At 37.3% G+C, this 19,343-nt stretch overlaps 1 protein-coding gene across 3 annotated transcripts; it reads right to left on the bottom strand.

Annotated features, from left to right (window-relative positions):
- Positions 1-4,810: 4,810 nt before the first annotated feature.
- LOC146468257 (epithelial sodium channel subunit alpha-like) lies at positions 4,811-19,128 on the bottom strand. 3 transcript variants are annotated; one of them, XM_085124671.1, is made up of 13 exons: positions 18,971-19,128; positions 12,089-12,392; positions 10,969-11,083; positions 10,387-10,705; positions 9,768-9,901; positions 9,527-9,690; positions 8,576-8,686; positions 8,136-8,247; positions 7,572-7,650; positions 6,938-6,995; positions 6,536-6,600; positions 6,352-6,427; positions 4,811-5,509 (listed from the first exon to the last, which is right to left on the bottom strand). In XM_085124671.1, the coding sequence occupies exons 2-13, from the start codon at positions 12,359-12,361 to the stop codon at positions 5,336-5,338; spliced, it is 1,680 nt and encodes a 559-aa protein (XP_084980797.1). In that variant the 5' UTR covers positions 12,362-12,392; positions 18,971-19,128; the 3' UTR covers positions 4,811-5,335. The 3 variants fall into 3 exon arrangements, with proteins under 3 accessions (XP_084980797.1, XP_084980796.1, XP_084980798.1); XM_085124670.1 differs by lacking the exon at positions 18,971-19,128 and adding an exon at positions 17,200-17,333; XM_085124672.1 differs by lacking the exon at positions 18,971-19,128 and adding an exon at positions 17,200-17,303 and having other exon boundaries at positions 12,089-12,363.
- Positions 19,129-19,343: the final 215 nt, after the last annotated feature.

Raw genomic sequence — 19,343 nt, 5'->3', positions numbered from 1 at the left:
AGTAACAGTTGATATGCACAAATTAAAAAGCTAAAATAATAAATTATATAACAAAAAACTTACACTGAAAATGAAGTTTAGAACTGAAAATTAGCTAGAGCATAACAAATATGGTTATGCCGTCAGTGACTGTTGCAAAATTTCTTTGTTTTCCTTCTCTATACAAGTTTAGTACAATATCAGTATCCTACCGCCAACATAACTGCGACTTCAAAGCCTAGAAAGCCTGGAATACTGTTCCGGTATATGAGAATGAGCCACCAACACCAAATAATTTCCCAGGCCTTCCGGCCGACGTGCCTGCGAAGTGGTTTTTTTTTTTTTTTTTTTTTAATTTTATTATTTTATAACAATGTAATGCAGTTAATTAAAACAGCTTATACTATTACTACGCACACAATACCTTCACGTAGTTAACACTACACGTCAGTTACACTACTTGTAATGCTTACAATACGTGTCGTACTTATTTGTATGTAATCGCATGAGGCCGGTATTAATTTTCACGCGCATTCTTAAAGATTTGCCAAATTGTGAAAACTTTGAAAATAGAAGTGAAAATTAATCTTTAATTCTACGAGGACTTATTGCGATTACGTGTTTTATATAACATAGAGGACAAAACGTTTATTAAAACCGTCGAGGCACTTCAGTCGTAAAAAACAAACAAGCAAACAATTTATTTGTTTCTTAGCGTACAAAACATACAAAACGAGAAAAATAGATTGTTATATACATGTAATTAAGACAAAACTCACGTTTTAAGCAAAATTGATTCATCTGCGCTGTGAAGCTTTCTACCGCTTGAAAATTACACGAACACAGATCGATAAAAGTAGCAAAAGGTGGATACGCAAAGAAGGAACTTGCAGAGTACTCTTCCACTGAATTTAACCTGCTCCTTCCTCCCATCTAAAGAGCACTCTTATGTTCGGTTATCGTTGTTTAGAAGAAGCCGTATCGAGGTGAAAGAGTTTGGTCACCATGAATGATTTCAGATTTTCAACGAAACAAATCCAATCCAAGTTTGAATTTTTCAACACAAAATAAAGTTAAACATGGCGTGCTCAGCCAATCAGGAGCGAGTATTTTTGTTGCTTGACCAATCAGGAGTGAGTAACTTTGCCCTCGGTGAAAACCTCTCGGTGAAAGGAAAATTTAAAAAAAATGCCCTGTCTTGACGAATCAGCATTCAGTAATTTTGCCCTCTATGTTATTATATTAATAATACATTTACAACAAATAATTGTATAGCACCCACACGTACATAAAAAGAAAAAAAAAACAAATACACCCACAACAAACCCACAACACTCAACACACACACATCCCACTAGGAGTTTGAGATAGCCTCACATGGAGTAAGAGCATTACTTTTGTTAAGATTGGAGTAAAAGTTCTCAATTTGTTGTTGTAATTTTTTGGGGTCCATAACTAAAGTCCCTTCACTGTTTAGAAACTTCTGCGGACAGAACTTTTGGATTTCTTGTGAGTTTCCGGATTTAAAAAGTATATTATACACGATATTCCATAATAAAACTCAGTTTCCTATAAATAAAAACACTTCCCAAGCAAAACGCTTTCGTCTGAAATTGAAAACACGATGAAGCCTTTTTGAAAAAGTTTTAGACACTGAAACAAAATATATAGATTTCTATCCTTTTTCTGTTGACTCTATGGCTGGTGTAAGTTTTAAATGTAGCGGCAAAAAATTCTTAGTGACTGTTGAATCCTGACTCTATTTTTCGACCGGAAATACTGGCTTGCTAAGCCTTTTCAATTCTTTCAACCGGTAGGCAATATCAAACTATTTTTCACTCAGACGTGTGCTTCCAGTATCAATGGAAAATACTGGCAGTGAATTGATCTGCTTGGCTCTGAATACCCGGTCCTGAAAAACGTATTTTCAAACCATTCAGCTTTCTTCGGCACCTAAATGAGCCAAAAAAATTGTAAAGAAGAGATTCTTTCTGTTAAATAATTCAGTCATCAGAAGGTCAGGAGTATTGCTGGTTCACAGACACTAGTTATCACAGTATCGAAATTGTAACAATACGCTCCGTCCTCCCTCATAAGCTTTGACGTATTTCAAATGAACGCGGCCTAAAATTAACCAAAGACCCATGGACTAAACCTCATGTCGTTTCCAAGCTCATAAAGAGCGCTAAGAAATTTTTTGCCGACTGGATTTGCCAGTCTGAAGATTGATGACAAAAGATGTCGGTGGCGGTCTCAGTAACAGCCTCCATGAGAGCGAAAGAGTAGTAATTGCAACTCATGAGGATACCTATTCAGTACAAGTGTAAAGTCGCCATTCTCGACTACAATACTGTGGATAAAGCTAATTAAAACGGCGATTGTACAAGCCAACTGTTGCTTTGTCACCGCCGGTTTTGATTGGGCAGGAAGCTCGGCAGTTTGTTTAGCAACTTAGCAACTTCTGATAATACATAGTTAAAATCTAGTTTCATTGTTGATCCTAGTACTGTTTTGATTCAGTAGTCATGTACTCCTACTGTTACATACTTACTGACTTGAAGCCTGGAAGAACCTTAGTCTTTTAGCTATCGAACCTGCTTATCGAACATACTTATTTGAAATCGTTAAACAATTTTTACTGTTAATTCTAGTTTTGATCACGTACTTAGCCCTACTGTTACTTACCGCCAGTCGGATTTGATTACGCGCACAAGCACCTTATAGAAGTCTTTTTCGTATTCCATTTCTTCCCGTTCACTGAGCACACGTAGATGATAGTTGAACGCCGAATGTCCACGCAGCTTACAAAAAGTAAAATATTTCTACAGCCGGCTTCGAGAACCCTTCCACTGCACTGACTGCAAACACTGATTACAATCAGACAATCTCAGAAGGTTAAAAACATTCCGAGCACTGGGATCGAGTACCGCGCACTTCTCGAACTGCTGACCATTTTTAGGCATGAAATATTGTACACTTTATTGTGACCGAAAGGCAATATCATAACTTGTTTTCGGTCAGATAACATTTTAGTCAAAACATCTTGAGAAGATTGAGTAAAAATGAGTGTTTTCAATTAACAAAGTTGTAAAAATCTCGCGCGAGCGGTTCTCGAAACCCAGTCTTCAGTATCAGATGCGTAGGCAATCAAATCCATACACTCAGACTGCTTCGCAGTCGCTGACTTCCTAAAACGTCTTCAATAAGAGTATTTTTCACACCAAAATTATTTACTAGTTTTCATTCATCCTTCAACATCGAGACAATATCAAATGACCCTCTCGGTGAAGCCTAAGGAATCAATTTAATCACATTTGCAGGAGCCTGATTAAAGATGCTCTTTATCACATCAAGTGGCTTTGAATCGTTGTGGAAAAGGGCCGTAATTGTGTGAAAAGAAGAGCTTCTGTCCCTTTCTGCACCTTCACGCAGGCTGTATCAAGCAGTCTTTCTCAAATATTAACACAAAGTGACGTCACTTTCTTTAGTGAAATTGCTAGGTGGTAGATATTCAGACCTTGGGGTCTATTCTTGGTTTTCACATGACGTCATAAAAAACTGAAATTCATAACTAAACACAATTTTGGGCTTTTATCTTCATCACATATAAGAATATCTAAATTTCCATCGGCTTGCTTGTTTTCAGCAGGATAGCATTCTTTGTTTTGAAAATAGAGCAGTTTGAATTTTAGATTTTTGCGCAGTGCGTGACAGAAGGATCAGCTGCTCTAAACATGTCGCGTACATGAAAACATCGATTCGCCTCGTGTTTTTTTTAGGTCTGATCAGCTAACATGTAATAGAAGCGTTAATGTCAATGCGTGAAAGTTCAGCAGAGAGAAGAAAGGCTTTGAAATAGCCAAGGTAAACTCCAGATGCTTTTGCTGGTTTCCGGCCGCCATCAGACGGAGCACCAACATGGCGTCCCATACTAAACTCTGTAATTTTCCGTGGTACATTTTCTCGAATAACTCGATTAGGAGATATCGCACAGCCCTGTGGCTTTCACACGTTGTTTATGTATCACTCTTCTACAACATATCAATTTCTTGACTTTATCTATTGAATGGTTGAGGATGTTAATTTTTCACTTGCGTGACGATAAACCACCTATTCAAAATACAGTGTCTGTTTGTCTATTTTGAAGATGGCGAAAATATCCATGTATAGTGGTCCACGAACAATGTAAGTACTATTGGATTAAAAAGCGTTCTCTGGTTAAAAAAATTTTAAAAATAAGCTTTCGGCTATCAGTCTTTAGAAAAACAATCATTGCATTGATTTCGACAGTGCTTGTGTCATAGACAAAGGCGATTGCCGCGTTCGTAAAACACTCAAATCCTGGCACACAGCAAAAATTGTCGACGCAGATAATAACTCAAAACCGTTGCCTAGGCAATACTCCATTTTATTTTAATTATTCCACATTTCTATTTTTATCTTGCAGCTTTTTTCACACTTCTTTTTATTCTCAAATTTTAGCACCCTTTTCGTTTACGCGCCACATTTTTCATTCGTTAAAGGCTATAGACTGATAGCCGAAAGCTTATGTTTTTAATATTTTTTACCAGAGAACGCTTTTTAATCCAATATGTCTTACCCTGGTTACAGCTCTATTTTTACTAATATAAGTACTGGCGTTATAGCATAATTCAGCGTTACCGAGAACCGCAGAGACGTAATACTGAACCAAGAAAGAAGGAATCGAAATCATTACTAGTATCTATGCGGCCATGCAAAAATATTGGTCATTACATGAATTTTACATCTGGAAAGGAGATTGGGAAAGGCACACGCAAAAACAAAAATCAATTGACAGAACAACTCAGAACGAATTAAACGTTTTATTCATACGGTTCGTAGTATTGATCACAATACCGTCACAGTTTTCACTTTTGAACAACATTGTCTCAATTTCATATCAGTCTCATTCAACTATCCAATTCAAATAGGAGCTGACACGTCATTTCAGCGGACGTTTTATTGTACTATGAGCATGAAATCCATTTCCAACTGTCACGCGAGTAAGCGGATTCGCTCAGGAGCCAGCCCACTCAACCACCACTCCACCCACCCACGTCAGGCCTTGCATTTAAAGCATAATGCCAGTTCTAGTTTAATCTTTAGTTAGCTTTCCTGTGATAAAGTGTTTGGTTTTTTCAATACTTTGCACTGTATTATCATACTTCATTTTCTAATAAATAATTAATTCTCTACATAGATGCTGAAATTTCATTTACAGAGAAGCACCCGTAAAATTTGTACAAAGGAAAAACGTTTCTTGAAAATAAATAAAAGGCAAAAAAGCATATAAGCGGCACTTTCTTCTATTCTTTACATTTCCAGTTCTTTAGCTCTAGATCGGCTGCTCGCGCTCTTGCTTTGAGCTTGACGTTCTGTTAGCTCTCCATTTTTGGAGAGGAACGTGTAATAGGAGCATAAAAAGCTCCAAGAATTCAGCCACAGTCAGCACAGAGAATCCAATCCACAGACCCAACTGACCACCAATGTCGGATACAAAATCCTCAAGCTGTGGATGGTAACACAATAAACAAGAGGTATTTTTATTTTCAAATGAAGATTACCTTTACTAACCCCTCCCAGCAGCAAGGAAAAGATTGGAATGTTTTCAAGTGTTCAATTGATAAGTGAACGGTGGATTGACCAGGGAGAGAGATTGCTTTAAAAGTTTTATGGAAGACCCCACCCAGAGTTTCAACCCGTTACCCTTTTGCAATTCACTTACAAACGTTTTGTAAAATTCAACCACTTTCTTATAACTCAGAGATATTGAAAAGGACATACAAATATTTCCTAGGAGTATTGGTACAGCAGACTATTCATAATTTCTGTCAGGAATGTCTGCTCAGTTTGTTATACCCTTTTTAATATTCAGATTTAATTGCCACGCTTTTGGTCAACATTCCAGTTTTTGCAACCCTTTAAATAAATACTTAACTTTTCAATTCCGCCCCCCTTTCGCATAACGTAGGTGAGAAGGGTACCTATTTTTCCCGGGGCTTCACCCTCACTCACTCCCTCATTCTGTCACTGAACCCCGTGGATTGACCGTAATTATCGACATCGTTTCTAGAGCGGTACGTCAAATCACTGATATGACTGTAATTTTAGCTTGAAAGTTTCAGATTAAAGCTCCTGAGCCTTGCTTTAAAATGGATCTCATTGATGTTCAGTACTGTACAAAAATACGTTTGGTAAAAAGCGTTTAAATCGGTTGCTTGCTATATATCTTATCCTTATCTCGGGATTAATGTAATCGTCTGGGAGATCAAGTATTGATGACCAATGAAACCCTTCACATAAAGAACTTCTTTATCTGGAATTATTATGTGAGTGTATGAGAATGCTCACCTCATAGGATCGCTGCTCCGTTATCACTTCTAAATTAAGCTCTTCGTAGAATACTTGCACCTTACAAACATTTTTTCTGCAGAAATCGGGGAGAAATTTGTATCATTTTGTTGCTCGATTTTCAAGGTTAAGGAGAAAAATGAACGTGGTTGTTTGATAAAAATCAGTTATGAACAATATTCACCTGTGATTTCCATCTCTTGTGAGTAAGAATTTGTTTTCCTTCTCTAAACTAGCTGTATAGAATGGCTGAAAGAGATAAACCACGAAAAACAATCAGGACTAGTGAGCCAACATAATACTGTATGGACCTAGGATTGAAGGGACAGTTATTTTCGTTCAGTATGGTACTCTGTATGAACGTACACAAAACCGAATTTAAGCAAAACATGAATTTTGTTTTCAGATAAATTGGAGAAGATTTGTGGCTTGATGTTCATTGTGACAGTTGAACTGAATTACTTTTTTTGTGAAAGCAAAGGCCAATAATAAATTGGAAAAGGAGGCTTTTAAAAGGTTGTGTTTTTCATTTGAAAATATTCTTGTTTATTATTGACTATAAGCAGTATAAATACAACAGATTTACCTCATGTTTCTCAGATGGCCAAATTGCGAAAGAGGAACTTGTCTTGAATCCTTCTTCTCTGTAAACAACAAAAAAAATAAAAGCAGTTAGGGTTTGTGTTATTTTTGTACAATTATTTCCATTTTAGACATGTTGGACATCACATGATGGTTCGTGGAACCGATGATTTGTTTGGTTAATCAGTGTTAGCTGGTGTTTTTGAACTCTGTACGTGCACCAGCCGCAAAAATGCTTATCTTTGTCGGAGTAAGTAACCAAAAAATAGAGACGCTTCAGTTAAGTTGTTTAACCACACTGTGTGAACGTAAAACCGAAATCTGTGCATGGTTACGGTTCTTCCAACACAAAGCAGTACCTCTGTTAGTACTTTTAACGTCTGCAAGGTTTTCTAGCCAGTCCCTAAACTATCAGTTAGAGTTCAAACAAGGTATATGACTATTGGGTAGCAAGGCAATGATGCTATTGACTCAAGGTTTTGATTCGTTTTAAAATTTGTCAATCAATTCACCTGCTTTCTACCATCCACGAACACTGAGAAAAAACTGAGATGTAATCCCCCAGTCCTATACGCACGTTTTCAGAATCACAAAATCATATGGAACGATGTTGCAATATGATCCTGGGCCGTATTTACCTGCAGGGCGGTGGACATGAATTGGTGCAATTCAACTTGTTTTCTTTGAACAGCCTCTGAACTCTACCGATACATTTCACTGTCAAAAGAAAATCATCTAATCTAAGCTGAGACAAGTCAATGTAACAATGATACTGAATCACAAGCACCGAACCTTCTACACAACAAACAAGCGCATGCGCATGCAAAATAAGGCAATGAGGTAAAGTGACACGTAAGAACAGGACGGCCACAGTAGTATGGTCCGGAGCTCCAGCGTGAAACAACTAGAAGGTTTACTACTCCCCTCCCTCCCCACTAGACGGGTTGCTTGTTCCATGACAGTTTTTCCTCCGTGTTTTTCCCGATTTACCTTACAGTTGGGATGAAGGAAAACTATAGTTATTAGAACAAAGTTTGTTGTGTAAGGTAGAGAATACAACCCGTTGGTAGAGTCAACCGGTGCCTCTATCCCGGCGCCAACATTCAGATCTATAGCCCAATGCACGAAGCACTACAATACCCCGCCTTCACTGATCAAGGCACTATGAAGATATCGATTATAAGATACAATTCAGTGTTTACTTGTTGCTTTGTCTAACGCATTGCAAATGCGTTTGTCACGTCCTGGAAATCGGTATTCCATACATCCACACCGCTCAAGTTGATTGTACGCCAAACAGGACTCTTTACAAGCCTAATGATAAAATAGCACAAGATTTTATTTCAATGCATTTTCTAATAGTCTTACATTCTATAGTAAGTACATAACAAGCGTTTCGTAAAACCATTTTGCAATAAATCGTCCTCTTTTGCATCTTGCATATCGCTGGATCATAATTCATCAGCAACCCAAAATAGACACACATAAATACAGTATCTTGCCATGTAAGACCTACCATGCCACGTACAGTCAGACTGTTTCTTGATCTGGTCATTGCTTGAGAAAATCAAGACACAATTCTTCTTGCACCTACTGGTTGTTAACATATTTATTTATGCTGACAATACTGTTACAGACGTACCATTGCGGAATAGACCGCCCCAAAGTGTTTTGTGTATAAATTAGATTCATCTTTAGAAACGTCCTCCAAGCATCGTTTACTTCCAAAGGGATCCTCGCGGATAAGTTTCTCCTGCAAGCGGTCAAAGAAATAGTTTTGAAGCGATTGCTTATTTTTTTTTTGCTTAACAATTTCCAATTTATCCCTTAACGTTCAGGCACGTCGTGGGGTGGTTGAGCTCACGCCCAACCCTTAACCTGGAAGGCCAGAGAGTGTCTTTTGTCTGGCATCTCGTCCAAAACCTGTCCGGCTTAGTTGGACTTGCTAGGAGTTTGAGCCTCCGCCGGCATAGCTCTTGGGATCGCAGAGACAAACAAGCTCCTACACTACAGCAAGGAAACAGCCCAGGTAGAAGCAAACGACAGCAGCAGTTAAAAAAAGTAAACACTAAATGTCGACATTACTTAAAAATTGTTACTAAAGTACAACAGTATACTGAAATGTAGTTAACTTTGTAACTGAACTGAACTTTATTTAACGTAAAAAAAAAAACATGCGCTTAGCTATATGGCTTAGTTTAAAAACTACAACAGCTAGTTTACAGGCATGCCACGATACAAATGATAAAAATGTGGAAACTAAAATTCCTGCATGTGTACCAATTGACGTACGTCTCTACAAGAAACACTATCTGAATATTTCAAGTAGTTTCCATTTAATTTACCCAGGTTTGGAGTGACACGTTGCCAATCGAGTAATTTGGGGAACATGTAGCTCTGTTTTTGGAGTGTTCGCACCATGAGTTCTGGTATTGTATTTTTACTTTTATGCCTTCATTGTGAGTTCTAAATTAAATGGGAATTTTTTGAAGGAGAATTAAAATGTATAATGCCGTTTTATCCAGATTTTAGTGGATGAAATCCTTGGCTGTGGCTATACAAATGAAAGCTACAGAGTAACTGCTGTCCTTACCTTTCTAAGTCCAATCATTGTCGCATATCCTGGTGCCAGGCTTACTCCTCTCTCCATTGGAAAAGGCATTTCTCCTTGTGTAGAGATGTCTATTCTGATTCCAGCTTCTGGCGTCAAAAGTCCGACGTATTCATCCTGCTCAACGTTAAGCTCCAAGGCAAGTCCTGTACATAAAATATACGACAATACATTAGGACAGGACGGCTTATGGGGTTAAAACTGATTCGTGAAAATGTCCCACCGTGTGATGGTCCCGGTTTGTTGGATTTGAGGACCGGTGCATTTAATCCCGAGTCTGACTTTCCGCTGTTAAACACGAAGCAATTTCCGTACTTGTAGTGCCAGTAATGCTTCCACAACTTTGATGTATAGTTCCTGGAAAAGAAATAAATGTTTGTCCTCGATTGTGGTTTACCTCTAAGAAAACGAGCACTGACGATCAACACCTTTAGAAGTTACCCTAGATGCAACAAGCCAAACTTACGCCTACGATTTAAGGTCGGTTTAAGTTTTTGTCCTGGCAGAAGAGGTTCAAACATTATTCATTAGCCATGATTTGGACCAGCAACAACTCAGTTCTGCGACCAAGAAATCATCAAGGAATAAAAGCATAAACCACGCTATATAAACTATAATTCTGTCAATTAAAATCAAAACGCGATCGCTGAACTATAGCTAACTTTTTCTCGTTAACTGTATAGAACTGAATTTAGAATTATACCATGGCGATTTCATTGCTGAACGGCTTGGTGCAATTATGATCGCGAATTAAGTGTTGAATTGGCTGTAAGTTGGTGACTCCTTTCCGGCCATACGTTTTCTCAATGCAAAAGACGTTGTCACTTCATGTAAGAACTCACCTACATGAAACGCCTCTGTAAGTGCATGCCAACACCATATCCTCAAAACGATGTCCTAGTAACGACAGGGTTCTTCTGTCTTGTCTCGCCATGAGCACGGCCATTTGCTCACTCTTCAGGAAACTTGGTTCTTTCTTAGATGGATCTTCAAATTCGTCATCAAATTCATCATCATCATCATCATCATCATCATCATCATCGTCCCAGGGATCGTCGTCATAATTATCATCTGTGAGACTCTCAAGGGTGGGCGAAAGAGTGCCTACTGGGTCCCTGTCATTTGATCTCCGCCTTCGTAGATTGACAGATTTATTTTTGGCTAAAAGAGTTGAAGATATCAATCGCAGATCAGTTAAAATTTGGAAACAAGGTATCACATGGGCACATCTCAAAATTACAAATAGATAAGGGTTTGGGGAGTGGAAACGAATATTTGGTAGTTGATAACTGAAAAGGTAATTTGGCCACCGTAAAGATATTCGAGTGGTGAAGTTAAACTTGGAAGCTACGGATTTTGATAATTTTTGTTATTTGTTTTCAATCGTGAAAGAACATTAAAATACATATTTATGGCATACTCACCAAATTCCAATAACTGTCTAAAGTACTCCATTTCACCACTCTCTATTAATGCTTTAAGAGAATCGTTTCTGATGGCGTTGAAGTTACAAAACGTCACAGCTGGAAATGGAAGACTCTATGAAAAGAAAAGTTTTTTTAGGGATCACGCATGCGCTCTGTAACAATGCAATCTTATTCCTGATTTAAGCAATCCCTCAAAATTTTGGATTTCTTTTGCATTTTTGATTCTTGAACCGTTCGTTGTGTAAAGTTTTGCTGGTGATTTAAATGCCATTTTCAATGACGGGATCACTTCTTAATAGCCATAGTTTTTCAATCACTCTAGTTAATCCACGAACAACACTGTATCGCCTTCTGCCTGCTTGTAAGTCCGAGCTTTCCTTCTGATCGTAATTCCTCAAGCATAGTGGTGTTTTGCTGACCGTTTTTACATAGACTTACTCTTTTTTAAGTGGCTCCAGGCGATTGTAGGAGAGTTAGTAGCTAGTATTAATAACACCAACACTCCTTCTCCGTATTAATTTCTCTTGCAATTTAGAATTGTCTTCCTGTTTCGTCCCTCATTTCTTAATACTTGCAAAATTCTAATAAGATTAAATTTAGAAATACAGTTGACTATAAGAATAAGCCAAAAAAACGGAACGACGTTTCGGTGTCATCTTGCCACAATTATCAAGTAAATAATGTAACAGAAAAGATAATTTATAGAATAAATTAAATTAAGACTAAAAATAACTGTCCGGTGTTCATTCAGTTAGGTGTTATAAAGTGAGAGTTACGTCCGTTCACTTACAAAATTACCGCCTTTATCAATTAAGGCGAGTGCCTCCTTTTCTTACTGCGTATACTATAGTACGTTCTGTATCTCGGAATGGTCTGATAAATTGGGTTTCTTAAAGATGGTGTCTACTCTAACGTATATGTAACACTGCTACCATTCAAATGAAAGTTATCTAGCAGTGGTTATAAAAAAATCCTACCTATTATAGCACCCAAATGACTATTAAAAAAAGTCGAACACAGCTAGTTCGTTTTGCTAATTTCGGACTGTGACACTTGGTACAGAGCTGTTAGGATATACAGTATAAATGGAACAATGAATTAAATTTTCCATACGTACCGTAGACGTTTCCACCTCAACCAATGTAGTGAGCGGTCTTGATTGGTATTTCTTGAACAAAGTGTGTACTTGCGCCGTCATAATAGCCACTGCCCCAATGAACAGCAGGCTCCAGAACACAGTCCGAGTCCAGTGTGTAGCAGCTTTTATTCTGCCAAAGCCATGCGCAGATGTGTAATCACAGAAGTCCTTGACAAGGAACCAAGCCGATGTACAAGTTTCTGTTTCATCTGTTTCTTTACTGTCCAGGCTCACCTTTTTTGGTAGTTCCATTTCTGTAGATGATTACCAACTCATTTCACACCTGTTTTCAGGGGAAATTAGTTCAAATAATCAAACCGGGAATTATTTTTGAAACAGGTCTCAGCTGGAAATTGACTTTAACGAGTTTCGTTTACTTGAAATAATAAAAATAATGTTTATTTGTTAGTTCCGACAAAAATTCACTCAATCAAGGAGCTAAAGTAGAAAACATCACAAAAGAGCGATATAAGTTGCATTGAAACATGTTATTTCATAAACGCTTTCCTTTTCAGTTCTAGTTTGTAACTTGCTTCAATAGCAGATAAATAATTTATTCTTAGGGAATGATCATGTAAATAAACAACTTAATTGTTTCTATTCAACTTTGAAATGATAACCAGCCGGGATTCTTTGATGATCGGCACCTTTTCATTAGCACTTCTTTTTACATAAATTTTAGCAGCTGTTTGATTTCTCATTTGAAAGTGGTGGTCATTGTAAATGCCGTTTAAACTCTATACACCGACAGACCAAGGCTTTGCAATGCACGCAAGGTAAATAATTTATTTTGTGTCAGTTCCTTGTATTATATGTCAATAGCATTTTGTTCAATTCTTTTGGCATTCTTAAAGCTAGCATACGAAAACAAAATACAATTTGAGTAAAAAGCCAACGATAAGAGTAACTTTGATTCCCCCTCTATCAATCAAACGAAAAGCCATCTCAATAAAATATTTCATTTTACATAGCTTAAAAAGCTCAAGTTCAAGGAAAATGTTAAAATGAAAACTTTGTGATTCGTCGTCTTACTCTACTCCTATGTATAATCTTAACGAGACCCTGGCCCCTAAGTCACTATATCAAAGTGATGTAATATTCAAACTTCAAAGGCCTTTCAGTGAAGTGATAACATCTCGTTGTAAACCCATATTCGCGACAGAGTGGGGGGTTGTCATCTGAACATATAATTGAAAATGTATAGTTGGTTTACGTTGTGTTCTTAAGGTCAAGATTGCCACTTTTAAGTAGACCGACATGCGAATTTCTTGGAAACCACAATGCCTAAAAGGTATTTAGCTCAAGCATCACTAATTTTGAAGGCCGGGATCACTTACTTTGGAGGGGAAAAAATAGTTGAAATGATAAGAGTCAGAGGATAAGTTGTTTGTGCTGATGGCTTTTGCAATGGTTTCATGCTTCAAAGTAGGCTGATGGACTCCAAGTTACTTCATAACCAAAGCAAATTATCCTACCTTAATCTTTTTAACTTCCGTCGAGATCGCTGAATTATCAATCACTGACACGGACCACAGAATGAACGCCAATTTATAGGGAAAACGGGCCAGCGCGAAATAAATTTCAAGGCGGTGAGCAGCTAATTTTAAATGGTTGGCTTTGTTCATGTAATCAATGGGACCTCTACATTTTTAGACTTTCATTACAAATAAATAATAAAGGGCTTTTGAAATAGAACTCATATTTTTTTACGTGGACGTTTGGTACTTTTAACGAGTGTGAATGTATTCATTAGCTTAAAAGATGCAAGTGATTAATTTTTAAACAACTTGATTGAAAAGACTTCGAACACAGTGACGCAATTAGCAAGATCTAACCACGTTGGCCAGTTAAAACCTGACATTTTTGTAAACTGACAAATAAGTAGGGCGGTATGGACTCAGCTTATGTAATGTCTTATTGAACAAACCGTTTTCTCACTGATTTAGTTAAAAAAGACGTGTTGACTTCTCCGTATGTTCCACCTTTTGCCTTTTTTCACACGTACAAGGATAAAAAAACAAATAGGACAGCTAGAAACGGTTATGTTTCATCCCATACCAAAAATTAATAAATAACCGTAAACAGTCGAGCTAAAACCCCTTTATTTTAGATTAGACGGCCGGTCTCAACTTGGTCGAAAATGTGATATTATTTGGGACATTTGCAAACTTGTGTTTATGATCACCTCTCTTTATGACAAAGATTCGGCACCCTATTTAATACATAAAGAGAATAACTAAGGATGCTTTAATAAATGAAAAAGAACTCAAGTAAACTAGAAAGTATTTAATCAAAAGGCCCTTTGCCTAGTGTGCCATCATTAGCACCTCAAGAAGTCCAAACCAAACTGAAAGCATTCGGAGTTGCTATATGTGGCACTTTCATTTTTTCATATCTGAAAGCCAAGAGTTTAAAAGCTGGCGAAATATATTATAGAACTGGAGAGCAGTGATAACGGGAAAAAGGCGTGCATGTTTTCAAAACCTTATACTGTAAATATGACTTTGATTGAAGGAATTAAAAAAAATTATTTTACGTGAGCGAACGCTATATAATCAGAATTTGCTAAATGGAAATAATTAACAAACTGGTATATCACCATACTGATAAACAGCAAATTCTCAAAGGCTGGTCTAAAATGTCACCCCTCTCCTTTCCGACCTTTCACACTGCTCAGAAGAAAGTTTTTGAAACTGTACTCTTGCATACTTTGTAGTCATTTCTGAAAGAACTGAAATTTTCTGAATCATTAACTTTGGTGATTGCATGCAGCGTCTCTCTTGATCTCTCACACGTAATGATTATAGTTAGCAAGAAGCTTCATATCTGGAATACAACAGGAACGTATTAAGAGGAACACTTACAGCCGATACCAACCCTACTTCCCACCTGTACCGGCTCGAGTTTCCCACCATACTATATGACTACTTACACTGTATCCACCTCTCCCTCCAATGAAGAAAATCCCCGCTCAGAACAGATAACAATCACTTGACATTTTAAAACAAATTTAATGTTGTTTGCCGAAGTGGGGTTGGAAAGTGGTGAATATTTACCGAGCTACGAGGAAAATATGTACCACTATTTACCGACCCTGAGTAAAATAACTGTGTTACAGTTAGTGTATACTATATACCAAGACACTAGTGAAAAGTGAGCCGCAATAAGTTACTTTATTTCTGAGAAATTGGCGAAAACTTTTGGCGCAAAATCCAGACATTATTGGGATGAAAAAGAAATTAAATATTATCCGGAGTTTGATTGGCCAGTGATAGCACGCGAAAAACATAATCCACAATTTTGGTATATTGAAAATAGATGTAGGAAGCTTCTAAAAATAGAAGATTCTGGGAAACAGTTTGACATAGAGATGAGCGATAGAAAAACTAGAGGAAAGAAAGCTCGTTGTATGAGCACTCGTTGTGAAGCAACTCTCCCACAATCACTACTGTTAAACTTTCTTGGTATTTCTAAAACCTGTCTATCCTTGCACAATACAAGTGTTTCCAAAAATCATTTGTACAGTGTAACACAGTCTTCACTGTTGCTAGTCGGCAGGAGAAAACAAAGGATTTTGTCAAGAAAGCGGATGGTGTACCACAAGAGCATAGCGGAACTTTATCATGATAACAAAATGAGCTTTCAAGACTTAATGGCGTTATTTTGGGGTGTGTTTCTTATGAATAGAATTTAGTTGGCACGTGCAAATTTAGTCAGTGTTTTCAGAACGAGTTTAATTTGTGTGTCCATTGGCTCCAAAATCTACATCAAAATGACTGTTTCTGCATATTGAACTGCACGTTTTTCCCGTACATGGTTTCAAGGAAAGAAAACTATATTGCTTCGCGGGTAAATTCAAAGCTATGATATTAGCTGAGTTATCTTTATATTTTGCTTCTGTTGGAATGATCCCATATCGATTTCCTAAATACCCCGCCTTGTAAGGCAGTTGTTTTTTTCTCTTTTTTTACCTGTTCAATTATCAACTTAAAAAAAAACACATTTCAGTTAGTCAGTCATATTGTGGCCAAAAGAAATCAATTTTTGGAATAGCCCAGAAGGCGAGCAATATAAATTGGATCTTAGAAAGTTTCAGAATTTCACAAGGAGTACTTTGAAAACATGTCTTCTAAATAAGTGTTGCACTCGCAGAAAATTCCGCAACTTCTGTTTAATCAAGTGTTGTAATCCTCCACGAGCAATATACAATATAAAGGCAGCATTTTTATAAAATAATACTTACATTGGAATCATAGCTATTCCTTTGACTACAATAATTGTAATTCTTTCTTTTGTTTGAAACTGGCCTTCTTGACGTACTTTTCCTCAAATTAATAATAGCAAATATAAAAAGTCTTGAAAGTTTGGAAATATGCAGTCTAAAAGCACGAAGTGTAGTTTGTAGAGCAAATGAAAAAAGAATAGATTCGTAAAGAAATATGAGTAGGGAAATAACCCCTCCCCCCCTACAAAAAAGACAAGGGACTATACATCTTTCGAACGGTCCCACTGAAGCAGCCAAACCACAAATATAAGAAACGCGCTGATATATCCCCCTTTAAGGAAAAACATGCATATATATCACTGATTTCATGTGAAATGCCTAACTTTCATAATTTTATTTACAACTTAACTAAAACGTTGAAACCACACTGCTAATCGTAATACAAAACACCACAGAGAAGACCTGTTCAATCGTGACTTTCATTAGCAGCGTCGCATGTTAGGATTTCGGAGTCAAAGGCTGGAACCACGTTAATTGTACTAAGAAATCTAGGCGCTACAACTGAGAATTTCGCTTAAACGACTTTGGAGTTAAGGTTTGTTTTTACTGGGCAAACTTTGAACAAACTGTACACTAGGCAAAAGGACTCTCTGAACATCGCAACTTCATTACAGATTGAAATCGGCTTTGGAACCAAACAACATGCATATCCAAAGATTTGAAACAGTCCCATATGACCTGAACCCCGAAACTGATGGCAAAAACAGGCATGGTAAGATAGACTGATAAGACGGATTAAGCGACCATTGAAAATCTCTCTCTTCCTGATAATAGGATTTCTCTCTCAGTAAGGTAAATCACTTACTTTAGTATGATTAGTCCACGAGTCCTCACTGGCAAGTAAACAAGTCAGCTAGCGCTGGGAATAAAATGTCTGCAAGCTTCAGGAATTGATACCCGAGTGTTAACTGTGGCTGAGTAATAATGGTACCACTTGACTAATTCATGCTGAATTGAAAAACGCACTCGATAACCGCTCTGAGTCGATTAGCCTTAAGTGAAAGGCCTCGTTTAATCGCTAGTCACTGTTACAACTTTTACTTCAACGGCGTATATTTTGAAGCTCACTTCCATTAGGGAGATTAAACTGTTCTAGAAACGACCACCTCAGACAATCAATTCATGCGACGAAAACAAATTTAATTTAAGCTTGGCTATGCGACGCCGGAAGCACAGGGCTAATATCTGTTTAAGAACAAAGCTAAAAAAGCATGGCGTGATACTTCAAATTTGTAATGCCTCGCTGACCATGAATCGTACTGACGCAACAAATTTTATTTTAAGATAACTGCTAAAAAAGAAATTTATGTACCATTAATGTACGAGTTATAAGCTGATTAATGTTAGTCAAGTAAAGGTCGTACCAACAACTTAAAATTAGCTCCAAAATAGTCCAATCTTTTAGGATCCAAGGCTTTTAACATCGATAAATTTGATTCACTCCTTTCCAAAAATAGCTATTTTAAAAAACACAGCTGAATATGATGATTTTTAAGTCTTTACTGAGAGAAACTACCTTCAGTTGATGATTTCGTCTCAGTAGCTCTGATCAAAAACGTATAAAAACGTATTTAAATGTATCATAATAATTAAGATAGCGCTAAATGATACATTCGTGATCAAGATTAAACTAATGACTCTATATTTTGTCGATTGACAACAATAACTTCACTGATCACGCCACCGGCATTTGCTCGAAAAAAGACAGGACCTAAATTTGCCTCCGTACATTTCTTTCTTTATGTATTCGTATTGGGAGAAAAAGCAATTGTCTAACGTGTACTCCTGGCTTCAAACGAGAAAAAAAAATAAAGCCTTAAGATATAATGTCACAGGGATGGCGCAGTTTGTGAGAGCACTCGCCTTCCACCAATGTGGCCCGGGTTCCGGATTCCCGATGTTGACACCATATGTGGGTGGAGTTTGTTGTTGGTTCTCGTCCCCGCTCCGAGGGTTTTTGTCCGGATACCCCGGTTTTCCTCCCTCCACAAAAACCATCATTCCCAAATTCGACTTCAGTGGAAACAGTGGATGAAAGAGCCACTGTGTGGAAGCCACGGAAACTCCCATTTAATTTCCAAAGACTTTCAATTGCATGAAAGTAAGAGGAAACGAATTTAATTATCTTATCATGGCTTATACTAGTCTCAATTCAAGAGAAGTTTAGAACCCTTGACTAAGTCATTAAAGGTCTATTAATGATCATCATTTCTCTGCTTAATAAGCACGGATGAAATGGAAACACCTTAAATTGAATCTGGAGTCCCCTAAAAGTTGCTAGTGTTGTATATTTCTGGTCCCGGTTGTTAAAAGATTGGTCAACTTTATCCAGTTCATAAATCGCTATCTAGCAGAGAAAATGTATTCCAACTTATACATTTTATCTTCTAAATAGCGACTCATCCACTGTTTCAAGTTATTTAGTCTTTGAACAACTGGGGCCTGTCGAAGAACCAGACCATTCATATCTTGCATTTAAAATGCCTAAAAGCAAACACATTATTTATGTTTCATAGAAAACTGTAACCCGGGTAAGTTAGATAACAAGCATTAGTTATTAAAATCATTAAGCTTACCCAAGAGAAGGTCTTCTCTTGCTTGTTAACGTTTTTGTGGATTCTCAGTTTAACCGTCTCTGAACTTGTGCACCGATCTTATTTCGACACTAATGAAATAAAGCGCTTGTGAATAATTGCATAGGGAACCGGTCTGGATGGCACATGTCGCGATATAAAGTGTTTATTTCCGGTTACTTTTCTGTGCATTAAACATATTATTAGTAGGTCCTTCAGGTTATTCTGCGTCAAAATGTTTTGATGTTCCATAATCTTCTCACAACTTAGATTGATAACAATGTATGACAGTAGGTTGGGAGAGTTTTCATTTTAAACTAACTCCAAAATAGCTCACATTGGGAACATAAAAATATGAGTTGTTAGGGGATACAGG

This window comes from Pavona decussata, unplaced genomic scaffold, assembly GCF_977016875.1.
Source record: "Pavona decussata unplaced genomic scaffold, jaPavDecu1.1 SCAFFOLD_133, whole genome shotgun sequence".
NCBI lineage: Eukaryota > Metazoa > Cnidaria > Anthozoa > Scleractinia > Agariciidae > Pavona > Pavona decussata.
This window is presented reverse-complemented; position numbering and strand designations above follow the sequence as displayed.